The sequence below is a fragment of the Fundulus heteroclitus genome, chromosome 2 (genome assembly GCF_011125445.2).
Source record: "Fundulus heteroclitus isolate FHET01 chromosome 2, MU-UCD_Fhet_4.1, whole genome shotgun sequence".
In the NCBI taxonomy this organism is placed as follows: Eukaryota; Metazoa; Chordata; class Actinopteri; order Cyprinodontiformes; family Fundulidae; genus Fundulus; species Fundulus heteroclitus.
In genome coordinates this window covers 32,986,665-33,012,817 of record NC_046362.1, presented here as the reverse complement: position 1 = coordinate 33,012,817, position 26,153 = coordinate 32,986,665, and the positions used below count along the sequence as shown (strand labels likewise).

Below are 26,153 nucleotides of genomic sequence, written 5' to 3'. Positions count from 1 at the left end.
ACTTAAGTACAGTAGTGAAGTATTTTTACTTCATTACTATACAACACTGATTTTGAGATAACTTTCATGTGGAGAAAGTTTAAAAAAAATCCAGTTTTAGTTCTAAAAGGTGTGGATGAACATTCCTTAGTGTTGGTGTGTGTGTGAAGCTGTGGGAAGCCTTAGGGGCAGTCCTGCTGCACATGGAGGGAGGCGTGTGTGTGTGTGTGTGTGTGTGTGTGTGTGTGTGTGTGTGTGTGTGTGTGTGTGTGTGTGTGTGTGTGTGTGTGTGTGTGTGTGTGTGCGTGTGTGTGTCTGGCAGCGACGGCTCAGCGGGCGGCAGGATGTCGGCTGCAGCTGACACAGACTCACCTCAGAGCAGCAGGACGAGGAGAACCAGAACCAGAACCAGACGGAGGAGATCGGAAGCAGCAGCAGAATCTGAGCAGCTGAGGACGGAGCAGCTTCCACTGCAGCAGGTAAAACTGATCTGGGAACAGTTTCCCTCTGGTGGCAGAATTGGATAGTCTTGTAAAAGTGCAACAAAACTGGTTGTGGTCGCTTTTAGTGCAAAAGGATTAAAATAAGTTAATGTCTGCTTTTATATGCAGGATATAAAACGCGGGGTCTACGGTGAATGTAGATTTAGGACCGAGCGAGTCGCATGCAGATGTTCTAAAGGACTCTGATGGGTCCTGGGTTTTTAAAACATTCACATGTTTTCATTGTTTGTGTCCTGCTGTGAACTTTAACTAATTTTCTCTTTAAAATCTGCATTTAGGAACGTTTGTAAATAAAGATTGTAGTTAAAATTTAAATGTCAATATTTTAACCATAATTTTACACTCAAACCTCTCAAATCTGACTTTTTCTATGGTTTGTTGGCTGCCCTATTCTCAGCTCAGATTCCTAGCTTATCCTAATAAAGTTAAAAGTTTTCTATAGTTTAAGTGTCATAACTAAGGCTCTCACATATTACATTTTATATTAATCTAATTTAGTCTCAGAGCATTAGCTGCTCCTACATGACTGGAAGCATGGAGTTTAGTTTAGCTGTTTGGTTTATTCCCGGTCAGTACAAACAGATACTGTCCAATAGATCAATTCAATTCAATTTTATTTATATAGCGCATATTCATGAAACATGTCATCTTAAGGCACTTTACAAAATCAAGTTCAATCATATTATACAGATTGGTCAAACATGTCCTATATAAGGGAACCAGTTGATTGCTTCAAAGTCCTGACAAGCAGCATTCACTCCTGGAGAACCGTAGAGCTACAGGGACAGTCGTCTGCATTGTTGATGGCTTTGCAGCAATCCCTCATACTGAGCAAGCATGAAGCGACAGTGGAAAGAAAACCCACCCATTAGCGGGAAGGAAAAACCTCCAGCATCTATTTATCTATCTATCTATCTATCTATCTATCTATCTATCTATCTATCTATCTATCTATCTATCTATCTATCTATCTATCTATGATAACAACGTCGAGACCCAGAAATATATATGTATATATATATATATATATATATATATATATATATATATATATATATATATATATATATATATATATATATATATATATATATATATATACATTTTAATATAGATTCAACAGTAAATGTCAAGATAAAAACTCATGACCCCAGGGATCTGGTTGGTCTCAATCTGCAGAATCATGGGTCAAATCTGTGATGATAAATGCAACCAGATTTCTCTGTAGCCAGATAACCAACCAGTCATCGAATAAAAAGACTGACAGAGACCGATGGAGAATCAGCCGTACTGATGCGGATTCATTGTAATTAAAGCCATCTGATCAGAGATCCTACGAGTGTTTCTGGTTCTGGACGTTGTTGTTATCAGCAGCTGATGTCTACATAGAGACGCTCTGCTCGTCTCAAGTGTGGAACCGAAGGGCGACCAGCTGTTGCTGAAGGCTGAGCGAGCCGCAGCAGCAGGTCGTCGCTTATCAATCGTTCTCAAACTCTTTGGTTGCAGCCACAGAACCCCGAGTTCCTCTGATGGAGCAGCTGCTGCGTGCAGAACAAGATGAAAAGATGTTGGCTTTGTGTGCCGTCAGCTGGCGTGGCTGCTGTTGTTGGAGTGAAGCGGTGGATTTACTCAACTGTAAGGCTGACAGATGAAAGCTGTTTTTCATTTTGTGCTCAGTCCTTTCCTTTCTAGATAATTTTTGTTCCAGGAAATCTGGTGTCTTTCACACTTTTCTGCCAAAAACAAATTACTTTTCACTTTTTCCTGACAAATAATTAAAACATTATAATCCTCCCATGTGCCTAAATCCGTTGATAAGTGCAACCAGAAGTTCTCAAAGCCTGCAAACGTCAGACTTAGACTTAGACAACTTTATTTGTCATTTTGTATGCACAGAGTGCGTACAGAATGCAATTTTGTTGCATACAGCTTGTAAATTGCAGTAAAATTAAATTACAGTATAAGGTGCAGCAGTGATTTAAAAGTAAACAATTTAAATGTAGACAATGCAGGAGAAGTCACAGTGTACAGGTATTTTTTTAAAAACATTTTATGTGAAGAATTGATTGTGCAAAGGGCATTTGTGCAAGAATACAGCTTGTAAATTACAGTAGATTTAAAATACAGTATAAGGTGCAGCACTGAAAGGTTTCTCTTGCAGGTTTCTCTTTGCTGCATAAAGTGAGAATTGTTGGACAGCACTCGTTGGATTGACCGACGCTGAGAACAACGGGAAAGTCTAACGACGCGTTAAGGAGTGAATTGGCGTTACGAGATGGGAACAAGACGTTTTCGAACGATGCGAACTGCACGAAATGGAGAGCAAAGAGAAAATTCGCTCGAGTTCAAAAACCTGAACTTTTCTGTCAGTTTGCTTAAAGGGTGCCCCTCATCCATTTATTTAGACTTAGACTTAGAAACCTTTATTTGTCATTTTGGATGCACAGAGTGCGTACAGAACGAAATTTCGTTTGCCTACAGCTTGAAAATTATAGTAAATTACAGGATATTTAAGCATCAATATGTTTTTAAGGTCAGGAGAAGCACCTGACCTTAAAAATATCAAGAAGGGCATCTGGTGGTCCATTGGTGGAGCAGATGCATCGTATGCTGAGGCCACAGTCCTCTACCGATGAAGGAGCTTTACAGAGTCAATGAATAGATGATAATAATGACAATAAAATGTCAGAAAATGGTTTACCAGCAGCAGATCGTAAAGTGAATATCCTTAAAAAGCAGCTTTCTCACCGGCTAGATGAAACTCCTTCTTATTGACATTTATTGGTCATTTATTTGCGTTCTGGTTGGATGGTGTGCAGCAGCCTTGGAGTTTGTTTCTGTACAGCAGCAATCCACCGTGAAGCCTTTCAGAAACCGCTCAGGCAGCGGAGCAGGACATACAGATCCCCGGGAATCCAAGGTCCAGCGCAGGAATACTGTTCTTGTAACACGGTGACCTGACCCTGAATACCGGGCGTCGGTCCAAGAGCCTGCCTCCCTAATGTCCCCACGTTCCACCAACTACTACAGTGTTTTGTTATTTAGAAAGAAACAAAACCACATTTTAACAGCTCTGTTCAAACATCCAACAGAAGAAATCCTTTTAAATGCAGAGAAAACAACAGAAACTCGCATTATGTTTATCTCAAATCAAAAATGAAAACATTACGCTCATTTAGGAAATATTGACTTTAAACTATATTGGTGATACATTTCAATTGTTTAATAAAAAATATATGTGTTTTGTTTGTTTTTACACAGAGAGAAATAAATCACATAGATAAAAGAACAAAAGTTAAAACATGATAGAAATGAACTGATGTGGCCTTTTTAATGAACATTCTTCAAACAGTAATGTTTTCATTCCTGATTTAAAGAAGCCAAATGTTTCTGCACTCCTCAGGATTCCAGACAGTTTGTTCCAGAGCTGAAGAGACTAGAAACTAAAAAGAAAGTGTTGCCTTTCCTTGTTTAGTTCCAGGAACACTGAGTAAACAGGGTTATAAACGTTCATACCCAACCATTAATTTGGTAAGATCTGAATGCTTAGGTTTAATTTCATTGTAATGCATACAACCTGACTTTGATCAATCTTAAATTAAAAAGATAAATTGGCATTAACCAACAAATTAGAAAATCCATTTTATGTAAGCTAAATGTCATTTAATTTTATACATAATATTGTAATTATAGGCTCACTCATATTGTTAATGTGTTGAACAGAAAAGATTCACATCAATCCTTCAATGGCAACCAACACTAAATTAATATTTGCTTTTACTTTCCATTTCCTATGTTTTATTTTTGTTTAAATTTCCCTACATTTTATTCCAACTGTGTTTTTATTATTCTGTTTTTATTTTCCAATTTTTCAATCATGTAAATCACTTTGCATAGTCCTTGTACTGAAATGTGCTATACAAATAAATAGCCTAGATAGTCACACTGTCCAGCAGGACGTAAACATAACGTGTGCATTTCCAGTATTTTGATTGGACGATCCAAGCTTGGGGCCGTAGGATTTGTGCTCCGCAGATGTTTCAGATGTTCATTATTTAACAAACATTGATGGGGCGGCCCCAATACCACAACACGCATACAACAGGATTTAGCCTGCTGAGCTTGTCAGTTATCTGGCAGACTTAGATATATAGATACAAATGTTTCCAACAGAACTTTATTGGTAAGGGAATCTGTGTTTTTTTTACAATATTGCTCTATAAAGAACAATCCTTTCTCACTGATTATCGCGAACATGGAGCTCCACAGCGACATCCGGTGGGGCCCAAATGTAGAGACGCCACAGCCTGTTTTCCTGTGTTGGTCAGCATTTTGTATGAGCTGCAGAGACCACAATAAATCTAACCTAGTGCAAATAAAAGCAGGCGCAGGTTCCTCAGTGTCCCTTTTGGACGGGGAATCCTTCTAACAGCTATGTTCAGCTAACAGACTGATCTTGTAACAGACTTTATGCGGGTTTTAAAACACGCGTCTAGGTCCATGACAACACATTTTTCCATGCTGTGTGGTCTTTAGACTCCTCCAGTCTAGTTCTTATATTTCTGTGGTAACACAGATGAATAAAATCTTACAAAAATATTCTGGAAAAATGTTTTACACTGCAAAAACGGAGCTAAAAATAAGTAAAAATTATCTTAAAATTAGTGCATCTGTCCTTGATCTGAGCAGGTAAATAAGATGATCTGCCAATGGAATAAGATTTTTGCACTTAAAATAGGAGCAACCCATCTCCATCATCTTATTTCAAGTGCAGGATGTCTAATTGTCTTATTTTAGGGGTCAAAATGCTCGTTCCATTGGCAGATAATATTATTTATCTGCTCAAATCTAGGACAAAGATACAAATTTTAAGAACATTTTACTTATTTTTAGGTCCGTTTTTGCAGTGTAGTAGTTCATACCCGCAGCTAGGGTGATTACGTAGATGTTGAATAAAAGTGGCCCCAAGAATGCACTGCAAAAACAGATCTAAAAACAAGTAAAATGTTCTTAAAGTTAGTGTATTCGTCCTTGATTTGAGCCAGTAAATAAGATTATCTGCCAATGGAATGAGTATTTTTGCCCCTAAAATAAGATAATTAGACATCCTGCACTTGAAATAAGATGATGTAGATGAGTTGTTCCTATTTTAAGTGGGAAAATCTTATTCAATTGGCAAATCATCTTATTTACCTGCTCAAATCAAGGACAAATACACTCGTTTAAAGAAAATGTTACTTATTTTTAGTTCCGTTTTTGCAGTGTGGAGCCTTGAGGAATCCCATGTGAGATCTTTATCTGCTGATATTTGCAATTAATAATTTACACAAAGCAGTCAGATTCTGTAAGTAAATTTTGAACCAGTTTAGCACCATACCAGGCAATCCCAACCACTTCTCCAGTCTAAACCAACCTGAAGGTAGCGACGCTGCAGATGTCAGGTAAAACTTTCTCTACGATGTTGGTGTTTTCCTGCAGGATCATGAGTGTGGATGAAGATGCTCGCTGGTTGGAGTGGGTAACCAAACAGTTCGAGACCATCGCTGGAGAGGACAAAGAGATCGACATCGATGAGTTTAAAACCGCGCTTAAAGTCAAAGAGGTAAGGAAAAAGCCCAAAATGTTACTACTAAAGCTGATTTGACCTCATGGCAGAGAGACAAAGTGGTCGTTTATTTCCAGATGACATAATCCAGTTTTAGATCCACATAGAAAAACACATACAGGTGACAGAAAACGTGCTGAGATGCATTGTTTCTTTCTTTACCTGTAAAAATTAAATGTGCCAGTGGTTAAAAGGACAATAAGTAAGATATTTACTGTAAAATCAACCTAAATCATTCTCATTCTTCACCCAGGATGGAAGTAACATTCCCTATAAACAATCGATCCTCACCTTCAACAATGTCTTAGTCACATTTTTCCTCCTTTAAAATCTAGAGTTCGATTCAGAGTGTAGCCGTGCTTACTTCCTGGTTCCTGAGCCAATCATATGAGATTTCTTTAGGTTCCTAACACAAAGCGCAGGATTTGGTGTTTTATTTTGGCAAAAGAGCAGCAGGCTGGAAACGTCGGAGCCAGAAAGGGAAGCAGACCAGAAGTAGAACAGAATTCATCATATACCTGTCCTGTGGAAGTAAAAAAACAACAGGCCGTTGAGTAAATGGTTTTTCTCTGAGAAATGCATGGTGTATGTGTGTTTTCGATTTTAATAGTTCCAGCGCCTTATGGCTGCGATATATTATAAAGTGTTTACAAAATGTGCCAAAAATTGCTAAAAGTTTCATGAGCGACATTAACGGGATACTGCTGGAGGTGAGGAAACAAAGCTCTCTTTTGGAGCAGCAACGCTCATCTGTGCTTCATAATAAAAATACCATTTAAGCTTCTCAAGCCTTAAAGAATGATGCAATCTGTAATATTGGGATTTTGATACCTCACAGTTAAAGTTTATTGAATTTACAGACGTTTGACTCGACAATGTCAAATACTCTGATCAGAAATATTCAGAAACATTTCAAATGAAACTGTTTTTGCTCACAGTCTGTGTATCATGCACACTTTATATATTATTAAAGCGTGGGTATTTCCGTTCACTTTCACTTAGCGTGTCTTCCACAGCTTTAGGACTTACAGTTTTCTGTGAAACTGCTGGGAGCACTCAACCAAACTCATGTTGCTGCTGAAGGTTTTTCAGGTTCATGTGCGAAGGACCACAGCAGCTGCTTTATGACGGTTTCTGAGAGGATTTGTGTTTTCCAGCCTGTCCTAAATCTACCCTGTACGCTTGTCTTAGACTTAGACTTAGACTTTCTTTATTGTCATTTTGTATGCACAGAGTGCATACAGAACGAAATTTCGTTTTCATACAGCTCAGAAAAATTGCAGTAACTCTACAGGATACGTTGCTGTGAATTTACAGTACAGGATTAAAATGCAGTAATAAATTGCAGTAATTTACAGGATAAATTCCAATTGATTTCCGGATAAAGTGCAGCAGTGATTTAACAGTAGACAGTTGCAATGTAAACAAATATGCAGTGAGTTTCCGGATAAAGTGCAGCAGTGATATTGGAGACTAAGAGTTGGGCAGCATTTATAATGCTCTTGTCGTTTGCAGTCTTTCTTTGCCGAGCGCTTCTTTGCTCTGTTCGACTCGGACGGCAGCGGATCCATCAGCCTGGACGAGCTGCTCAAAGCTCTGAACCTCCTCATCCATGGCGACGAGACCGACAAGCTCCGCTTCCTGTTCCAGGTCTACGACGTTGACGGTTAGTTCACACAACGAAACCCTCAAACAAGCTCCGGGGCAGCAGTCATGAGATTTTCATGTTCCTGGAGTCTGCTCTGGCTACCTCACAGATGTTCTGCTCCTCCTTCTGTCAGCTTTTACCAAACGGCAACACCTGGGACACCAGCTCAGTTGTGGTTGTTTCTCCTGACAGGCAGCGGTTCCATCGATCCAGATGAGCTGAGAACGGTTCTGAAGTCATGTCTGCAGGAGAGCGCGATCTCTCTGCCAGAGGAGAAACTGGACGACCTGACGCTGGTTCTGTTCGAGTCAGCGGACAAGGACAACAGCGGCTCCATAACCTTTGAGGAACTGAAGGCTGAGCTGGAGAACTTCCCAGAGGTGATGGAGAACCTCACCATCAGGTGAGCTGGTCGCATGTTTTCCACTCACACTGCAAAAACAAAACTAGAAATAAGTCAAATCTTCTTGAAATCGGTGCATTTATCCTTAATTTTAGCAGGTAAATCAGATAATTTGTCAATGGAATGAGATTTTTACACTTAAAATAGGAACAACTCATCTCTATCATCTTATTTCAAATGCAGTATATCTAATTATCTTATTTTAGGGGAGAAAATACTCACTCCATTGGCAGATCATCTTATTTACCTGCTAAAATCAAGGATAAATGCACTAAATTCAAGAAAATTTGACTTGTTTTTAGTTCCGTTTTTGCTGTGCAGAGAGTTTAGAAAAGGTCAGAAAGGAGACAAACAACCAGATAAGGTTTTTATCATAACCCCTCTTTTGTTTAAGCACCAAAACCCCAGAGAATTTTCTCTTTTTGTCCCTTACTTATTCCCCACAGCGCTGCTAACTGGCTTAAACCGCCTGATCAGGACCAGAAGAAGCCTCAGACCCCTCGGTACCTGACCCGGGCCTACTGGCAGAAAAACAGCCGGAAGTTGCTGTTCCTGTGCGTGTATGCCCTGCTCAACTCGCTGCTGTTCATCGCCGCCATGCTGTACCACAGCTACGGCGGCGGCTGGTTCATGCTGGCCAAGGGCTGCGGCCAGTGTCTCAACTTCAACTGCACGTTCGTTATGGTACGATATGAATATTGTCAAGGCCTGTTCTTTATTATGCGTGTAACACGAGATAAAGTTGCATTGTGTTGGGCTGGAAACTATGGGGTGAGATAACTGTCAATAAAAACGTATGTGTAGGCGTCTGAATTTGTGAATGTAAGTCAATAAACGTGAATCAATTTAAGATTTGTATTTGTTTCTTATTGTCAACTCATGCAAACGTATGACATGAGATGTTTCTTCTGTAAGCATACAATTTCTGTTTTCTTCGTCTTCTCGTTTAATGGTGGTTGGTAAACAACTTTCAGGTGCATCACTGCCACCAACTGCAAGGTGTGTAACAGCTTATTCAGGGGTTGTAGATTCTTAGATTTGTGAACTGCAAGGTTATAACTTTGTAACTTGTTTTTATAACTTCTAAACTTGTAAACTCACAGATGAAACAACTAATGTCATATATATGAGTCGACAAGACACAAATACACATCTTAAATTTAGTCACGTTTATTGACATACATTTACAATGTCAGACACCTACACATATGTTTTTATTGACAGTTATCTTGCCCCATACGCCTGAAAGTTGTTTACCAACCACCATTAAATGAGAAGAAGATGATGAAGAAAACAGAACTTGTATGCTTACAGATGTAACATCTGATGTCACATCTCATTACCGCCCCCAACTGGTAAGAAGTATGACATTTTAATCAGGGGATGTAGATTTGTACTCGTAAATTTGCTATTTGTACTTGTATTGTTACAAAGTTATAACTTGTATTTGTAGCTTCTAAACTTGTATTTCCACAGACAAAACATCTGATGAGATACGTTTGCATGAGTTGACAAAAAGGAACAAAAACAAATCTTAAATGAATTCACCGTTAATGACTTACATTCACAAATTCATACACCAAAACATACGTTTTTATTGACAGTTATCTTACCCCATATTTTCCCCCTTTTTACCTTTTTGTCCCATCTTTTTCGCTTCCTCTTTGTTTTTTCTTTTACTTTTCCGTTTCAGTGTCCATTGAACTTGAAATAATCCCAAAATAATAATATCTAATAAAGCTTTAAGCATATATAAATCAAGCGGTGCACTAAGGCAGTTAAGCTCCACTTGTCAAAGCAAATCTGTTGGTCCCTCTTTGGCATTAAGACAGCAATTCTTAATGCTACTCTACCAGACAGGACACGTAAAAAAAAAATAATAAGCTATGTGAAATGAGGATAAACTAAAGTAAACAAAGATAAGGTTAACTAAATTAAATTGGATTTTAACTGATCAAACAAAGCTAAACCGAAGTTAAATAAGCTGGTGGTGTACATTTCAGTTCAATATAATGTTTTTTTTTTATACTTTCTACTCAGATCAAACAGATAATGTCTTTTTTACTGTATAAAATATTAGAACAAACGCAACACAACTGACATGAAGGTTTTTCAGACTGCATAAAATGAATTCCTAAGAATTAAGCTGTAGATGGTTATCAAACAAAGCAAAAACATTCAACACGGTCAAGGTAAACTGAATTAAAACAACAGCAAGAAACAGTTTAAAGAAAAAAACTAAGAAAGTCTGGAGAACTCTTGATCTGGACCACTTTAAGGGACTAAATAGTCAATATAACTGAAAGAAAAAAACGCAGAAATGATGACTGGATCCACAGCATTATTAAAACCTTAAAGAGTGCCGTAATTCATGTTTGCAACAGAGGGCAGCACAGACCTGCTGAATGTCTGTTTCTGTTCAGATTTTAGTAGTTTAAGGTGCATTACACATTACATATTATGTCTGACAAATGTGAGGAATGCTGCAAGCAGTTCACAAACCAGATTTTAATTTCTTCTGATCCTTCCTGGTGGGTTGGATGGATGTCTCTGCTGCTCCTTTTAGGTTTAATGAGCACCTCCTGCTCACCTGAATCAGTTTGCCTGCCTTGTTTGTGTGTTTGTGGCCAGGTGTTGATGCTGCGGCGCTGCCTGACGTGGCTCCGGGCCACCTGGGTGGTCAGAATCCTTCCTCTGGACCAGAACATCCTGCTGCATCAGATCGTAGGCTACGCCATCCTGCTTTTCACGCTGGTGCACACGGCAGCACACGTCGTCAACTTTGGTACGTGCACACAAACTCAGCATAAACATGACATCCATCCATCCATCCATCAAGCTGATTCAAGATTGGTTGGCAGAGGGAAACTCACACTTTCCTCTCCCCAGTGACATCCTCCAGCTCATTCTGGGAGATCCCAAAGCTTTCCCAGGCCAGACGGGATATGCAGTCCCTCCAGCAACGTCTGGGTCTCCTCTGATTGGGATGTATCGTTCTTTCAGTCATGATCCACACCTTACGACCACAGGTGAAGGGTCAGAAGGCTACGATCACACTGCAGGGAAATGTGACCCAAATCCGATCTTTTCACTTCAAAAAAAATTTGGGCCACTTCCATATGTGGTACTGATTCGGATACGTATCAGATGTTTTTTGCAAAGCGTCTGCATTTGAACGGTCATGTCGCATTTTATCCGTCTTTTACGTCCCTCTCCTGTCTCTCACTGCACGTCCACACACAGTAGCAGCAGTTAGTGCTCCATAGAAAACTGCTTTCTTCTTACTTTACTTCCTCTTGCTATGATGTCTTGATATTCTCGGCTCCCGTTGCTCAACAGCTTTCTAATGATAACAAGGAGAGATGCTGGCCGGTATCTGTCCGTTTTTTTTTTTTAGCAAAACTTTATTGAACACTTCTACAAACAATAACATTCACCATTATTTCCATAAACAGCACGCTGCTGTGTGACGACTCCTTCTATTATTCTTGCATGCAGGTCGCTTTGCGGTCTTCAGACAGAAGTAAGATGGCAGCCGCATTTAATAATAATATGAACAGCCACCTAAAAAAAAAATCCAATTTCAGCAAAATATCAGAATTAAGCATCAGGACCTGCAGTGTGAACGTAGCCAAACTCCTTTGTTCGAGGCAGAGACAGAGCCCCAGCCCAGAGGGGGGGTAGTCAACCTTTTACTGGTCGAGGATCAAGACCTCAGACTTAGAAGAGCCGACATGACCTGACATTTTTATTTTTACAAAAGTTTGTTTGAATGTGTAAATCACCCAATGCTGGTGAAGATTCTCAGTCATCCAGGTCATGGTCATTCTAAAAAAAGGATTATGTCAGCTTACATAATAATATATATGATTTAGCAATGGCATCTAGGTGTTATTCGATTGTATCTGTTGCTTTATGTCTGTTGGTTGTGCTGTTCTTTTTGCATCTCTCTTTCCAGGTGACGGAGCAGACGGAGAAGGTTTTATCATTCTCTCCCTTTTATCTCTTCTTTCTTTCACCTCTACTCTTTTTTTTTCTTTTCTTTTTCTTTCACTTCTTGTTCTTCCTTTACTCTCCCATTGTAATGTCCATATAATTTGAAATTCTCCCCGCAGGAATCACAATAAAGCTATTTACAAGCATAAATCAAGTAGAGCATTATGGCGAAAGCTGTTCGCTCCACTTGTAAAAGCAAAATCTGTCGAGCTCTATCTGGCATTGAGACATCAATTCCTATTGCCACATTGCTAGACAGGACACTGGGAAGAAAAAGAAAAAAAAAAGGAAAAAACAAAGCAACTGGACTTGTTTTCTGTAGTTGAAGACGTTTCGCTTCCTCTCAAGGAAGCTTTCTCGATTCAAAAAGTCGATTCAAAAAGTCTGGAATAATGTGGAGTAACAAGCTTTATACTTTAGGAAGCGAAACGTCTTCAACTACGGAAAACAAGTCCAGTTGCTTTGTTTTTTACTTTTTTTTTTAGAATAAATCACCCAATAAACGATGACAATAAAACTGTGGTTTGACACACACACCGACCTGAGAGCTGATCAGACCTGTTGTTCTGGCGCTGACCCGTGTCTCAGCTCGGATGTCGGAGAGCAGTGAGTTCAGCCTGTGGGAGTACCTGCTGACCACCAGGCCTGGGATTGGCTGGGTGAAGGGGACGGCGTCGCTGACCGGCGTCATCCTACAGCTGCTCATCTGCCTCATGGTGGTCTGCTCCAGCACCTTCGTACGCCGCAGCGGACACTTTGAGGTGGGAACTGCGGGAAAACGGGGTCGAGTCCTTAGCTGCGCACCGCGGCTTATCTTTATACTTCTGCTCTAGCTGTTACCTGTTGTGTCTCTTCCAGGTGTTTTACTGGACTCACCTGTTGTACATCTGGGTCTGGATCCTCCTCATCATTCACTGTGCAAACTTCTGGAAGTGGTTCGTGGTTCCCGGTTTGGTCTTCCTGCTGGAGAAGATCGTGGGAATCGCTGTGTCTCGCATGGGAGGCCTTTACATCGTAGAAGTCAACCTGCTGCCGTCCAAGGTGCCCAAAACAAACATCTACTCCAGGGTGTGCAAACTTATGGCCACATGGGCCAAAACCGCCGAGTCAAAAGTGCACCCAGGCCACACTTTAATAATTAAAACATGAATCAGCTCAATGATAATCTGCTCATGCAATTTTTCATTATCACAAAGTAATCTAGGAGTTAAAGGGAATCTCTAAATCACTGTCGATCCTGTAGGTTTGCCTTATTATGAGAAACAAATACAGTGTCCAAATATTGTTAGGAAGGCCGACGGATTTTTTTGTTTTCGTTTTCTCAACAGCAAAAGCAGGATTTGGGTCAGTCTTTCTTTAAAAGCGTTTGCCAAATTCAGCCAAGTTTAATAAATCAGTTAAATGCAGATTTGCTTGCACCACAGTCTGCTTTTGAGTAAATTTTACAGGGAGTAACACCCTACTGCAGGTACAGGGCGCCGACATTTTTACAATGGATGCCGGAAGTTGACAGCGGAGCCTTTGGATATTAAAATATGTGTAGACCGAGAGAAAGGTAAGGTAAAACTAATTTACCCCTGCGGTTTGTCCCCTAGCACTAACATTGGTGGATGAGAAATTTAAACCTGAGGTCAGTGGATTTAAAGCGACTTCATTAACTTCCTGTTGGAACTGACTTCTGGGGATTTCGAGAGCATCTTTCATTTAATTTGTTTAGTTTTTCTTCAAGTCATGAACAACATGAATTACAGTCAGACGGTCACACATCAGAACAATAAACATTTTAGGAGCGACTTGCAGCGATTTTGCTTGACAACCAGCATTGATTGTAAAAAGGGCGGCTCCCTGCCACTGCAGTAGAGTATTTACTATGAAATTAAAAAGAAAGCAAAAAGCTGAATTATTACAGGATGTATACTTTTTTCCCATTTTATGATATCAGATTTAGCTACAGTAAAAAATGCTGGGGCGTCCAAATATGTATCGTTCTTGAATTGTGTTCGGAGGCCATAATGTTCCCTCCTGACATATAGTTCACCCAGCGGCAGCCCGATGTCATTTGTACTACCGCTACAACGCAATATGTGCTCCTAAGCAGATCTGAAGATCTTTAGATCCAACCTCTTGATGAACACGTTTACATCCTGCCTTCCTCTATTTCATAAAAAACTAAACCGTGTTCTAACTAATCCCAGTCAGTGAAATAAATGCAGACGTCTCTGCAGATTCATCCCACGGTCAGCGTGTGTGCTGCTCAGAGAAATTACAGGAACCCCAAGAGCTCCATCTCAGAATCTGCAGGCTTCATTTAGCAAATTAAATGTTAAACTTCATGACAGAACATTTAGAAAAATACCAGTAAAGTAAAGTCTTGAAGGTGAAAGCCTATTTCATCCATTACCCCTCATTATTAGCCCTTATCCCTACGATTCTTTGGTGTCCTAGTTGTTTCTGTGGCGTAAGGGAAGCGCTTTGGCATCGCTAAAAACAGATTTTATGATGTTAATGATTTTAATGGCACAATAATATGCGTTTTAATTTGAGGTGTTCCAATATAGAGTGCTTGGTTAATTATAAAATATGTTGACCACATATTTTTGGATTTTCCGTAACAAGCATGAAAAATAAAATGCATGTCAACATCTGCTGCAAGAGTGAGAACGGTAACCTGCAGCCGTAAGTCGTCACATAAATGTATGTAGCAGAAATCAGACTGAGCTTGTGTCTGGGCCGACCGTCAACTTCTCTGTATACCAAATTATTCTGGAGGCCATCTGTCTTATAAACTGGGTCATCAGCCAAAGAATGTTCCAAAACCACAACAAAATGGCTAAACATGAAAAGAATAGAGGCGTTGCAATGGCCTAGTCAAAGCCCAGACCTCAGCCTGACTCTCGGAGGGGACCTTGACAGAGCTGTGAAGAAACAAATCTCAGCAAGGTTGGCAAGAAGAGTAGAGACTGATAAAGTAATCCTGGGAGGGATGTATGTAATAATTAATATTGATTTGTTGCATAAAGTCTTCTTTCTGTCCAGGTGACTCACCTGGTGATCAGACGTCCCCAGTTCTTCCAGTTTAAACCCGGCGATTACATCTACATCAACATCCCAGTGATAGCCAAGTACGAGTGGCACCCGTTCACCATCAGCAGCGCCCCCGAGCAGTCAGGTGTGAGCTGCACGAACGGACCCGCAGCGAGTTCACGTGAAAAGCTGCCTGAGCTTCAGGCCGGATGAATGTGTTTGTCACGCTCCATACTGCTAAGCCTTGTAATAAAAACATTAAACGAAAGCTTCAGGAAGCTTAAAACCTTTCTACAATGTGATTTGACCGAGGTTCCCAATAAGATCTGCTTTTTTCACAATTTATTGGATGCTTTTAGGAGCAGAAATAGGACACCAAGTAAGCGTGGCAACTAGATAGGCCTCATTACTATTGGTGTAAATCACCTGCTTTATCACGATACAATGTTATGTTGCTTTGTTTAGATGATGATGCGAGTTTTGCCGATATCCTAAAGTCTGTTACGATTTTCGATCGATGAGATCGATATGATTTAATATCATCTTTCTACTATTATCTTCATTGATATTAGCTCACAATAAAACTAAATACGATTAGACCATTTTATTTCTAAGCTGTTACATGTATCAGGGATTTAAATCTAAAACAGCGTTCTTCTAATTTTAAAATAATAACGATAATACTAAATCATCTGTTAGGGCTGTCCATAAAAATCGATACAACGATTAATATTTATGTTTTTAAAAATGACTTAATATCAATATTCTGGCTTTTGATATCGATATACCTCCCAACCCCTAGGGGACGATATTACAGAGTGCCATTACTGTTCACAGAGAGGAAGAGCAAGAGAGACGAATTTGCGGAATGGCCAACAGGATTTTAGAAGCACCTTTATCCCTAAAATCAGACGTTTGGGTACATTTTTGGTTTCTGTTAAATGCATTGAACCAAACGCACTCTATTTTCCTGTTATTATATCAGCGTTCAATACATTTAACATAAATAGAATATTTGGCTGATTCTATTAATAGAGCATTAATTTGAAAGTAATAAATATCGATATTGGACTCAAATCAAATCAAGCTGAGCTATGTATCGAGAATCGTATCAAATCGGCTCTTCCTAGATGATACCCAGCCGTATGATCTATTCACTATAGTCTCATGTCTGAATTTCAAAATAAAAGCATATCTTTAAAATTACGATATGGATCGATTTATTCGTTTTGCGTCGACATAATTGGATCGTTGTGGATGGATGTGCTGTTACACCGCCCTCTGACCTCTGACCTGCAGACACCATGTGGCTTCACGTGCGCTCCATGGGCCAGTGGACCAACCGCCTGTACGAGTACTTCAGACAGCCGGAGAGCCAGGCGCTTTGTCCCAAGAGGCTGGCCACCAGCCTGAGGAAGCGGCGGCAGCAGGGGAAGCAGCAGGTAGGAACAGCTGAAGTCTCTGCAGCTGGACCGCTCCTCACAGACTCTGATGGATCTCTGGGCTCCTTAGATGTTCCTCTCCCCCGACTCTGAGAACGGCGTGGCCTCCAGCCAGGACGACACCATCGAGCTGACCATGTTCCGGCAGAGCGGGTCGCAGTCCGGCTCGGCCTTGAGCTCCAAGTCTCCCCCGGAGGAGGAGGCGGGTCTGGCAGAAAAAGGAGAGGCTCCCCCTCTCAGAGAGGTCAGCGCTGCTGGTTCGCTCCGTGGGTTTTATTTTAGAGTAGAGATAGAATAGAAACGTCCTTCATTGTCCTTCAGATGGAAAATTCAGCAGCAAAGTTACAGGCAAGTCGAAGCATTCTCACGAAGGCAACATTAAAGAGTTGGAACAAGAGACTGTACAGTAAAGACGAAAGGACAAAAATACAGTACAGTTATTAAAAATAACATAAATTGAAAAAAGTAATAATTTTTTAAAATGTTCAAACTGTGCTTTATATGTTTATGTTACAAAAAAACTAATTATGTCCAATCCCAGGAATATAAACGCTCAAATTTGTCATTATTAAGTGATTACAGAATAATCCCGTCAATCAAACATGTTTCCATAAAAACAAGAGAATCAGCCATCATCTTTGGAGGTGCCATGACATCACTGTATAAACTAGTTGATATCGCTGCATATGTAAATTCCCTAAAGAGTTTCATTAAAAAAATAACGTCATCTGGTTGTTTTGTCAATCCAAACGTCCCTCCTCAGTAAAAATGTTTGGTTCCAGTAATGATATGCAGCTCTACCTAGTTGACTTCACTCTGATTGGCTGCAACCATATTTGGGAAAACCAGTCAAATGCGCCATTGTTATGGTTTTATGGCCCATTGAAGTGTTGCAGGCAGTGTCCGAAATTATTCCGTTACAAACGCACCTTCCTTACATTTGACAGCATTTAGATATAAATTAAACGTACAGTTAATGACAGCGTTTTGGTCGCCTCCTTCTATTTAATTCGTTTGTTCAAACACCACAAGTTGAATTCCATCACAGGTGCCGGTGAAGATTCTCAGTCATCCAGGTCATGGTCATTCCAAAAAAGTTAAAAGACAAAAACAACTGGACTTTTTTTCCAAAGTTTGAAGATGTTTCGCTTCCCATCCAGAAAGCTTTCTCCATTCAAATTTTCAATTGAAAATTGGATGGGAAGCGAAACGTCTTCAAACTTTAGAAAAAAGTCCAGTTGTTTTGTTTTTTAACTCTTATGGAATTCCCCCCCAAAGGAAACCGTCTTCAATAAAGTCCCCATAAATTAACTTCAACCATTGTTCTGTGATTCTCTCGTCCTTTGGGAGTAAGGGGTCTTCGTGCATTTCTGACCACCCTCAGACACACCAGCTCCCCTTTTTAGTAACCGCTGTGAAGTTAGTTTGAGCTGAATATGGGATATTCCCGCTCCTCCGCCTTCCTCCTCTGGAGTGGAGCAGTCAGACAGGCTAACCCGACTCACAGCCGGTGCATCAGCTGGGGGGGGGAGAAGGGGAGGGCTGTTTCCCTGATGGTGCGCTTTGATTGGAGAATATGTAGAAAGACGACCCGTTTTCTGACCTGAGTGGTTTTGAGCAAAGCAGCAAAGCTGACCGCCCCTGAGCAGGTCCTGATGTGTTATACCTCCAAAACCTTCAGGAAAATTACATTTGTTGTCATGGCCCCTTTAATGAATCTGTACGGTGAGTTGGCTTGTGTGGCACAAACTGTTTCCTGTAAGTTAATGTAAGACATTAGTGAGACGTTTTAGATGACATCTCTGATCCTCTGCTGCTCGTTTTATCTGCAGATTTCTGCCAAGCCTGGTGAGAACCACAGATTCTGCAACATCAAGGTACCGGTCCCATAAAACCTTAAGCTCTGCAGCTCTGCCACCACACCAGGGGAGGCTTGTTACCAACCTCTGTGCTATTCGTGTCGACTTCATGAAGTTTTTTTTTATGCAGTTGCTGGTTTTGAACCAACAGAGAGAATATTTGTCAGTGTTTCTATTTTATGACGTTTCATTTTGACTGATGTCTGGAAGCTTCACCCTCTTCTGCTCAGTTCTTGCAGCACATCCAAATTTTGTTGCATTACAACCACAAACTTCAATCTGTTGATGATTTATTGGTATTTTGTGCCATAGAGCAACACAAAGTAGTGAACAACTGTACAGTGAAAAGAAATTAATGCACAGTTTTCCCATTTTTATACAACTAAAATCTGAAAACGTGTTAATAACCTTTCACTCTGGTACTTTGATATAAAATCCAGTGGATTTTATAGTGATCAGTGAAATATTTTCTAATTGGTAAACAGAGTCACCCGTGTATAATTTATTATGAGCCTGGCAATAGATTCTTAATTTGATTGACCAGTGGACATTTTTGCTGTCTTCCATACCTGGCTTGTCAGTTTACACTGCAAAAAGGGAACTCAAAGTAAGTAACATTTTCTTGAAATGTGTGTATTTATCCCTGATTTGAGCAGCTAAATAAGACTATTTGCCAATGGAATAAGATTTTTCCACTTCAAATAAGAACAATTCATCTCCATCATCTTATTTCAAGTGCAGGATATCTAATTATCTTATTTGGGGGGTAAAAATACTCATTCCATTGGCAAATAGTCTTATTTAGCTGCTCAAATCAAGGGAAAATGTATTAATTTCAAGAAAATTTGACTTACCTTGAGTTCTCTTTTTGCAGTTTAGGCCATGTCATCCTAGGTCTGCATCCTCTCTCCGTGGTCAGATGATGGACAGATAGGAGCTCTGGGAGAAAAAAGCATGGAAAATTGGTCTATAACCAAACCCTGCTTCTCCACTTCTTTCTCCCTGACCTGTCTGCCGTTCGTCCATTAATGTTCTCTAACAAACCCGAGGCCTTCACAGAGCAGATGCCTTTATTTTATGATTAAATCATACATCTCCTAATTAGGTGACTGCTGAAGGCAGGCGGTTGGGCTGGGTTTTAATTAAAGGTATCAGAGTAAATGAACACCACACTTTTCAGGGGTTTATTTTCTGGAGTAGTTTGAAAACCATGAACAATTTTTCCTTTCGCTTCGCAACCATGTGTTGCTTTTTATGTTGGTCTGTTACACAAAATCCCAGTTAAAAAAGGTTGTGGTTGTGGCGTGACGGGTCTGCACTGTCATGGCCGCTCACGCTGACTCTGCTTTATGTGTCAGTGTTACGTGGACGGACCGTACGGGACTCCCACCCGGCAGATCTTCGCCTCTGAACACGCCGTGCTGATCGGAGCAGGAATCGGGATCACACCTTTCGCCTCCATCCTGCAGAGCATCATGTACCGGTTAGGAAACCCTCCGCCTGTCGCTCCGTTGTCTGGAAAAAATCTGGAGAATTATGCAGGATGAAAAAGGTCAAATTAAAGGTTCAGCGCCAGGGTGAAAGGCTCGGGTCAGAGCGTAAAGCATAAAGCAAAATTTAATAACTTTTTGTTGTTCAACAAAACCTCATTCAGAAAATTCACTATGTACCTCTGTATTTTACTATATTCCTTCAGAAAAGAATTGTGATCATTTAATGCAGTAATAAAAATAAAAATCAATCCACTAGCCATGATATCTATTTATAGTTTTTTTAAAGAACATTTATTAAAGCCAAAACATGATTTTAGACAATAGCTGGGTGGGATTTTTTGGATTTGATTGATTAACTCTGGAGTTGAGATCCATCCATCCAAGTTGCAAGTTCCCCGGTTCAAATCCCAAAGAATGCCACTCTGCATCCCATAGCAAGACCCTGTGGCAGCCCTCTGCAGATTACCCGTTTCACTGAAATGTATAAAAGAATGATTTTAATCACTGATATTATGCATTTATATTGTACCTGTAAATATCCCACCTTGTTTTTAATCTCCACTCAGTCTGAAATTCAGATATTTACACACCTCCCCTTCACAGTCTCATCACATCTCTTTTGAACGCGGCTGTAAATCTGCTCAAAGGAATCTGCTTAATGAGGCTTATCATCTCCTACACTGCAAAAACAGAAATAAAAAGTAAGTAACATTTTCTTGAAACGAGTGTATTTGTCCTTGATTTGAGCAGCTAAATAAGATGACGGCCAATGGAATAAGATTTTTGCACTTCAGCTCATCTTTAGCATCTTACTTCACGTGCAATATATCTAATTATCTTATATTAGGGATCAAAATACTCATTCCATGGGCAGATCGTCTTATTTACCTGCTCATATCAAGGACAAATACACAAATTTTAAGAAAATGCGACTTATTTTTAGATCCATTTTTGCAGTGCATCACCAATGAAGGAGTCCAGAGTCTGAGTGGAGTTGTTACCTTTGCTAAGAGTGGGATCCTTGTGAGGTCAGAGGTTAACGAGAGCCACCTGTCTCTAACCCAGTTGTGGTTTTAACTCAGGTACCGCATGAGGAAGCACAACTGTCCCAGCTGCAACTACTCGTGGTGTGAAAACGTCAAAGACAGCGACATGAAGCTGCGTAAAGTAAGAAGCACGTCGTCCTGCCGCCGGCGGAAACATCGACAAGTCCGACCGGACGGAGCAGACATGTTTCTGTCTGTCTCGCTCTGCAGGTCGACTTCATCTGGATCAACAGAGACCAGAAGTCCTTTGAATGGTTCGTTAGTCTGCTGACCAAGCTGGAGATGGACCAGGCCGACGGGGAGCTGGAGGGTGAGAGTAAAAGCTGCCGACGGCGACAAAAAGACCACCTGACTGAGAACTAAACGTCTGGATCTGGATTTTATATAAAATCCAGATGCTCTCACTTTGTTTCAGACAGAGTCAGGAGCGTCAGCATTCATGCATCTACTGAATCAAACCTCTACGGTGGCACAATAAATCTGAAGTAGATGACATGAATCTGCTATAAATCATATACGTCTAATGTCACGGAAGCTGTTAAATCAGAGCAGCTGCTCAGCCCAGAAAAAAGTTAATTAGTTAAAAGTTAGTTTTATTGAAGTATTATATCCACACTGCTGCAGCATTTAATTATACAGAGCCTTGCAAAAGTATCTCCCACCCCCCAATTTGTAATTTAAAAGTTTTATGTAACACGTTTTCATAAAATAGTCAAACCTTTTCAAGGTAAATGAGAAATATTTCTTTAAAAACGTATTTTTTTAAAAGCCCCAGAGCTGAAGCACCACATGAAGACCAAGGAGCTCTCCAGACAAGTCAGGGACAAGGTTGTTGAGAAGCACAAGGAAGGCAAGGCAAGGCGAGTTTATTTATAACGCACTTTTCAGTAATAATAAGACGTAATAAGATTTAAAGTTTTGGACATGGATTAGCGAATAAGCAAACAGAGGAAAGAAACGCATTACAGAGACAGGAAAAACATTACAGAGGTAAGAACATTGCTTTGAAATAATATCAGCAGGTCAAGATATAAGACAAGCTGGACTACAAACTTCCACATTAACATTTAAAAGCAAATCTAAAGAAATGTGTTTTTAATCTTGATTTAAAGGAACTCAGGCTTTCAGCACTTTTACAGTTTTCTGAAACTTTGTTCCAGATCAGTGGAGCATAGGAACTAAATGCTGCTTCTCCATGTCTGGTTCTGGTTCTGGTTCTGGTTCTGCAGAGCAGGCTGGAGCCAGAAGACCTGAGTGGTCTGGAGGGTTGATGCACTGATAACAAGTCTGTGATGTATTTAAAGGATTCAATTCAATTCAATTCAGTTTTATTTACATAGAGCCAATTCATGAAACATGTCATCTCGAGGCACTTTACAAAGTCAACATCAATCATATTATACAGATTGGTCAAAAATTTCCTATATAAGGGAACGAGTTGAAACATTTTCATGGCCTAGTCAAAGGCCAGACCTCAATAGAGTAGAGAATCTGTGGTTAGATGCAAAGATCGCTGTTAACCAGAGAAAAGCTTCCAACATGGAGGAGTTAGAGCAGTTTAGCCTTGAGGGATGGGCAGAAATCCCAGTGGAAAGATGTGGCGAAGCTCAAAGAGACTGAGCCAAAGACACTTGGAGCTGAAATTGCTGTAAATGGCTCTACAAAGTGTTGATTTAGGGATCAACGGTTATATACGCTGAACTTTTCTGGTATTTTGTCCTATTTGCTGTTTGCTTCACAATAAAACTATACTACATCTTCCCTAACGTAGGCCTGTTCTGTAAATGAAAGGCAAGGCAAGGCATATTTATTTATATAGCACAATTCAGTACAGAGACAATGCAAAGTGCTTTACATGATTAAAACATAGGAATAAAAGCAAGTAGGGATAGAATGTAGAAACAAAAAAGAACATTTGAAAACAGTAAAACAGTTTAACTTGAACTTTCAAAGGCAATTTTAAACAAATGTGCTTTTAATCTCGATTTAAAGGAACTCAGGCTTTCAGCACTTTTACATTTTTATGGAAGTTTGTTCCAGATCAGTGGAGCATAGGAACTAAATGCTGCTTCTCCATGTCTGGTTCTGGTTCTGGTTCTGCAGAGCAGGCTGGAGCCTGAAGACCTGAGTGGTCTGGAGGGTTGATGCCCTGATAACAAGTCTGTAATGTATTTAGGTGCTAAGCCATTTAGAGATTTATAGACTAACAGAAGTATTTTAAAGTCTATTCTCTGAGATACAGGGAGCCAGTGTAAGGACTTTAGAACTGGGGTGATGTTCTCTACTTTCCTGTTTATCCTTTTGTTTTTCTTATTTCTGCCACGTATTATCACAGATATTGTGAAATGGTGCAAACTCTCAAACAATCCACTTCAACTCCTGGTTGTAAGGCAACTACATTTGAAAAATGCCAAAGAGGGGGGGAGGGGGTGAATAGTTTTGCAAGACTCTGTCAGTCTTTGCTCATTACCGCAGCCTCAGAGGAGGTGTTGGGTTCAATAACAGGGCTGCTGCTTTTCAGGTCGGTTCCTGGAGATGCACATGTACATGACGTCGGCTCTCAGCAAGAACGACATGAAGGCCATCGGCCTGCAGATGGCGCTAGACCTTCTGGCCAAGAAAGAGGAGAAAGACTCCATCACGGGCCTGAAAACCAGAACTCAGCCAGGCCGGCCCCAGTGGGAGAAGGTGAGGCTCCAGTCCCACCTTTCTGCATCTGATCCATCAGGAACCCATCTGAAGTGCTGCCGATGACAAACTTCTAGATCAAATTGTTAGATTATGTCTGATATTACAGCCTGATGAAGCACAAAAATGGAAAGCTTTATTCCATCAGATCTCCCCTACAGGAGCAAGGAGAGTTTCAGCAGGTGAAGACGGTTTGGTGCTGAAGGATCCAGGAGGGTTTCAGGCGGACGTCGGAGTGTCAGCTGTCCAGTTTGATCCTTCAGCAAAAAAATGTTTTATAAATCCATTATTTTTACATTCAGTATATCTGAAAAACACCTAAAGTTTAAGTTCAGTGCCGAGCGAGTTCATCCAGGTCCAAATGAATGTGTTCGTGTTCAAAGATCCCAATCTACACATTCAGAACTCGGTTCACAGCCAGTTCTCGTTCATCTATCACATTTTGTCAGAGATAAAGCTTAAGAATACAAAAATATAGGGATGTAAATACGAGCCTCCAGATCAGAGGAGTCAAATATTTCTGTATTTACCGTAATTGTTACCCTCCATGTCCCATCCTGAAGCAGTTTTCCTGTTTCTAAAGTTAAACGCTGATTTAATAAGAAACTCACAGACAAATTAGAATAAATGGCGACATTAATATGTAAACTATTTCATAATAATGTTAATAATACACTATAACGTACAGTTTTTGTGGTATATACAATAACGACTGGTACCAATAACAGTATTGATAATAATAATAATAATTAACATAAATTATGTAAAAAACATTTATTTTTAGCAGAACGTATGAATTTTAACCTTGCACTATTTAGTTTTTACACTGATTTATTGATCTTACCTGTAGCACTTTAAGGTTTGTCTCAAATGTAAAGTGCATAACAAATTACTATTATTATAATGAAGTAAATAAAGTAAAATGCTGTTTGATGTAACTACAGCATATATTGAAGCACTATAAAGAGAATTATATGTGCTGAACTTTTTAAATGTCGTGTTACGTTAGATATGACGCTGCAGGAGAACATTTCCATTAGCACTGGTTTTTCCTTCCTCCTCTGTACGTCTGAAGGTTCACAAGAACCGGATGTTTCTGAAGCTAATCCAGACGTTCCATCAAGCCGTTCCTGCTCAGACCCATCTGATCTGATCCTCCAGTTCTTCTCCTGTTTATTCTTATTTTTTTATGTAATTGGCAGATTTAGGGAAGAAATCAACCGGCTGTGATGTTCTCAGGGTTCCCGCGGATCCTTAAAAAGTCTTCAAAGGCATTGAATTCTGTAATATAAAACTAAAGCCTTAATTGGCATTACAATGTCTTAAATCAGTCTTTCTTAGGTCTTAAAATTGTAACCAGGTCATAAATAGGATTTTATTTTTGTAATCCTTACCAAACAGTAAAATAATTGACACAATTATATTTTTTTAAATTAACAGAGCGGCTCAATTTAACCATTATTTGTTCTGTCCTGATAGAGGAACCAATAAAAACTGTTGCGGCCGGACCATAGCTGGGGAAAAGGGTTGGCACTGGTTATGTTGTGGTTTTTAAAACTGATTTATAGTTTATTTTAGTAGGGAACAAAACAAAGTTTGTGAATTCAGTTCAGTAGTTGTTAAAAATATATCTGTAATTTGTGTGTTTTTTAGCTTTCTTCCTATATGGAATGTTTTTCAAAATTTCAAACATGTCTTCTGGGCCAGAAAGTATTGGTTTATGTTAAAATAAACATTTGGGTGAAGTTGTCGCAACCAGGTTTTTCTTGTTTATCGTGAAGTTGGCCTTAACTTTATATTTCAAGTGGCATTAAAAAGTCTTGAATTTAACTTGCCTTATGCTGTAGGAACCCTGATTTTTAAACGCTCAGCTGTCTGTTTTGCAGTGCAGCCCTCACTGCTTGATCCAGCCGGTCGCTCACGTGTTTCTGTTTCCGTCTGCCAGGTGTTCCAGAAACTGTCGGAGGAAAACAAAGGTAAAGTTCACGTGTTTTACTGCGGCGCTCCGGCTCTGGCCAAAAGCATCAAAGCTCAGTGTGAACACTTTGGCTTCAACTTCTATAAGGAAAACTTCTGAGGACGTCTGCTCTGTTTGTTCCTTTTTGTATCTTTATGACGACAAAACCTGACAGGACATCAGCTCAAGGGGCCTCCAGTAAACACCGGGAGCAAACTGGGCTGTCAGGAAGTATTAGTTTAGGTTAGGATTATGTGTAGGAATTCAGTTATAATGGTAAAACCTGGACTGTAAATCAAATGTCTGTATAACTTACAAAATATAAATAAAAACTGTTGGAATTAAATATGATTCTTCTTTTCTATTAAAAAAATAAAACAATTACTAACAAAGTAAGTCATTAGTTTCAGCTAGTCCATTTTTTTTTCCTGACAGCTGTAATTTCAGAACGTTTCATCGTCCTCAATCATCTGCTGACCGATCAGCTCAGCAGGAGGAAGTCTTGTCATG

At 39.9% G+C, this 26,153-nt stretch overlaps 1 protein-coding gene across 1 annotated transcript; it reads left to right on the top strand.

Moving 5' to 3' along the window:
- The first annotated feature begins 329 nt into the window (after window positions 1–329).
- Window positions 330–25,912, top strand: nox5 (NADPH oxidase, EF-hand calcium binding domain 5). Its single transcript, XM_036125602.1, has 17 exons — window positions 330–458; window positions 5,961–6,084; window positions 7,603–7,753; window positions 7,928–8,138; window positions 8,585–8,822; window positions 10,770–10,923; window positions 12,723–12,895; window positions 12,993–13,175; window positions 15,171–15,303; window positions 16,458–16,600; window positions 16,671–16,844; window positions 18,433–18,477; window positions 19,818–19,942; window positions 21,035–21,119; window positions 21,209–21,308; window positions 23,520–23,686; window positions 25,632–25,912. The coding sequence occupies exons 2-17, from the start codon at window positions 5,965–5,967 to the stop codon at window positions 25,761–25,763; spliced, it is 2,334 nt and encodes a 777-aa protein (XP_035981495.1). The 5' UTR covers window positions 330–458; window positions 5,961–5,964; the 3' UTR covers window positions 25,764–25,912.
- The last annotated feature ends 241 nt before the right edge of the window (window positions 25,913–26,153 follow it).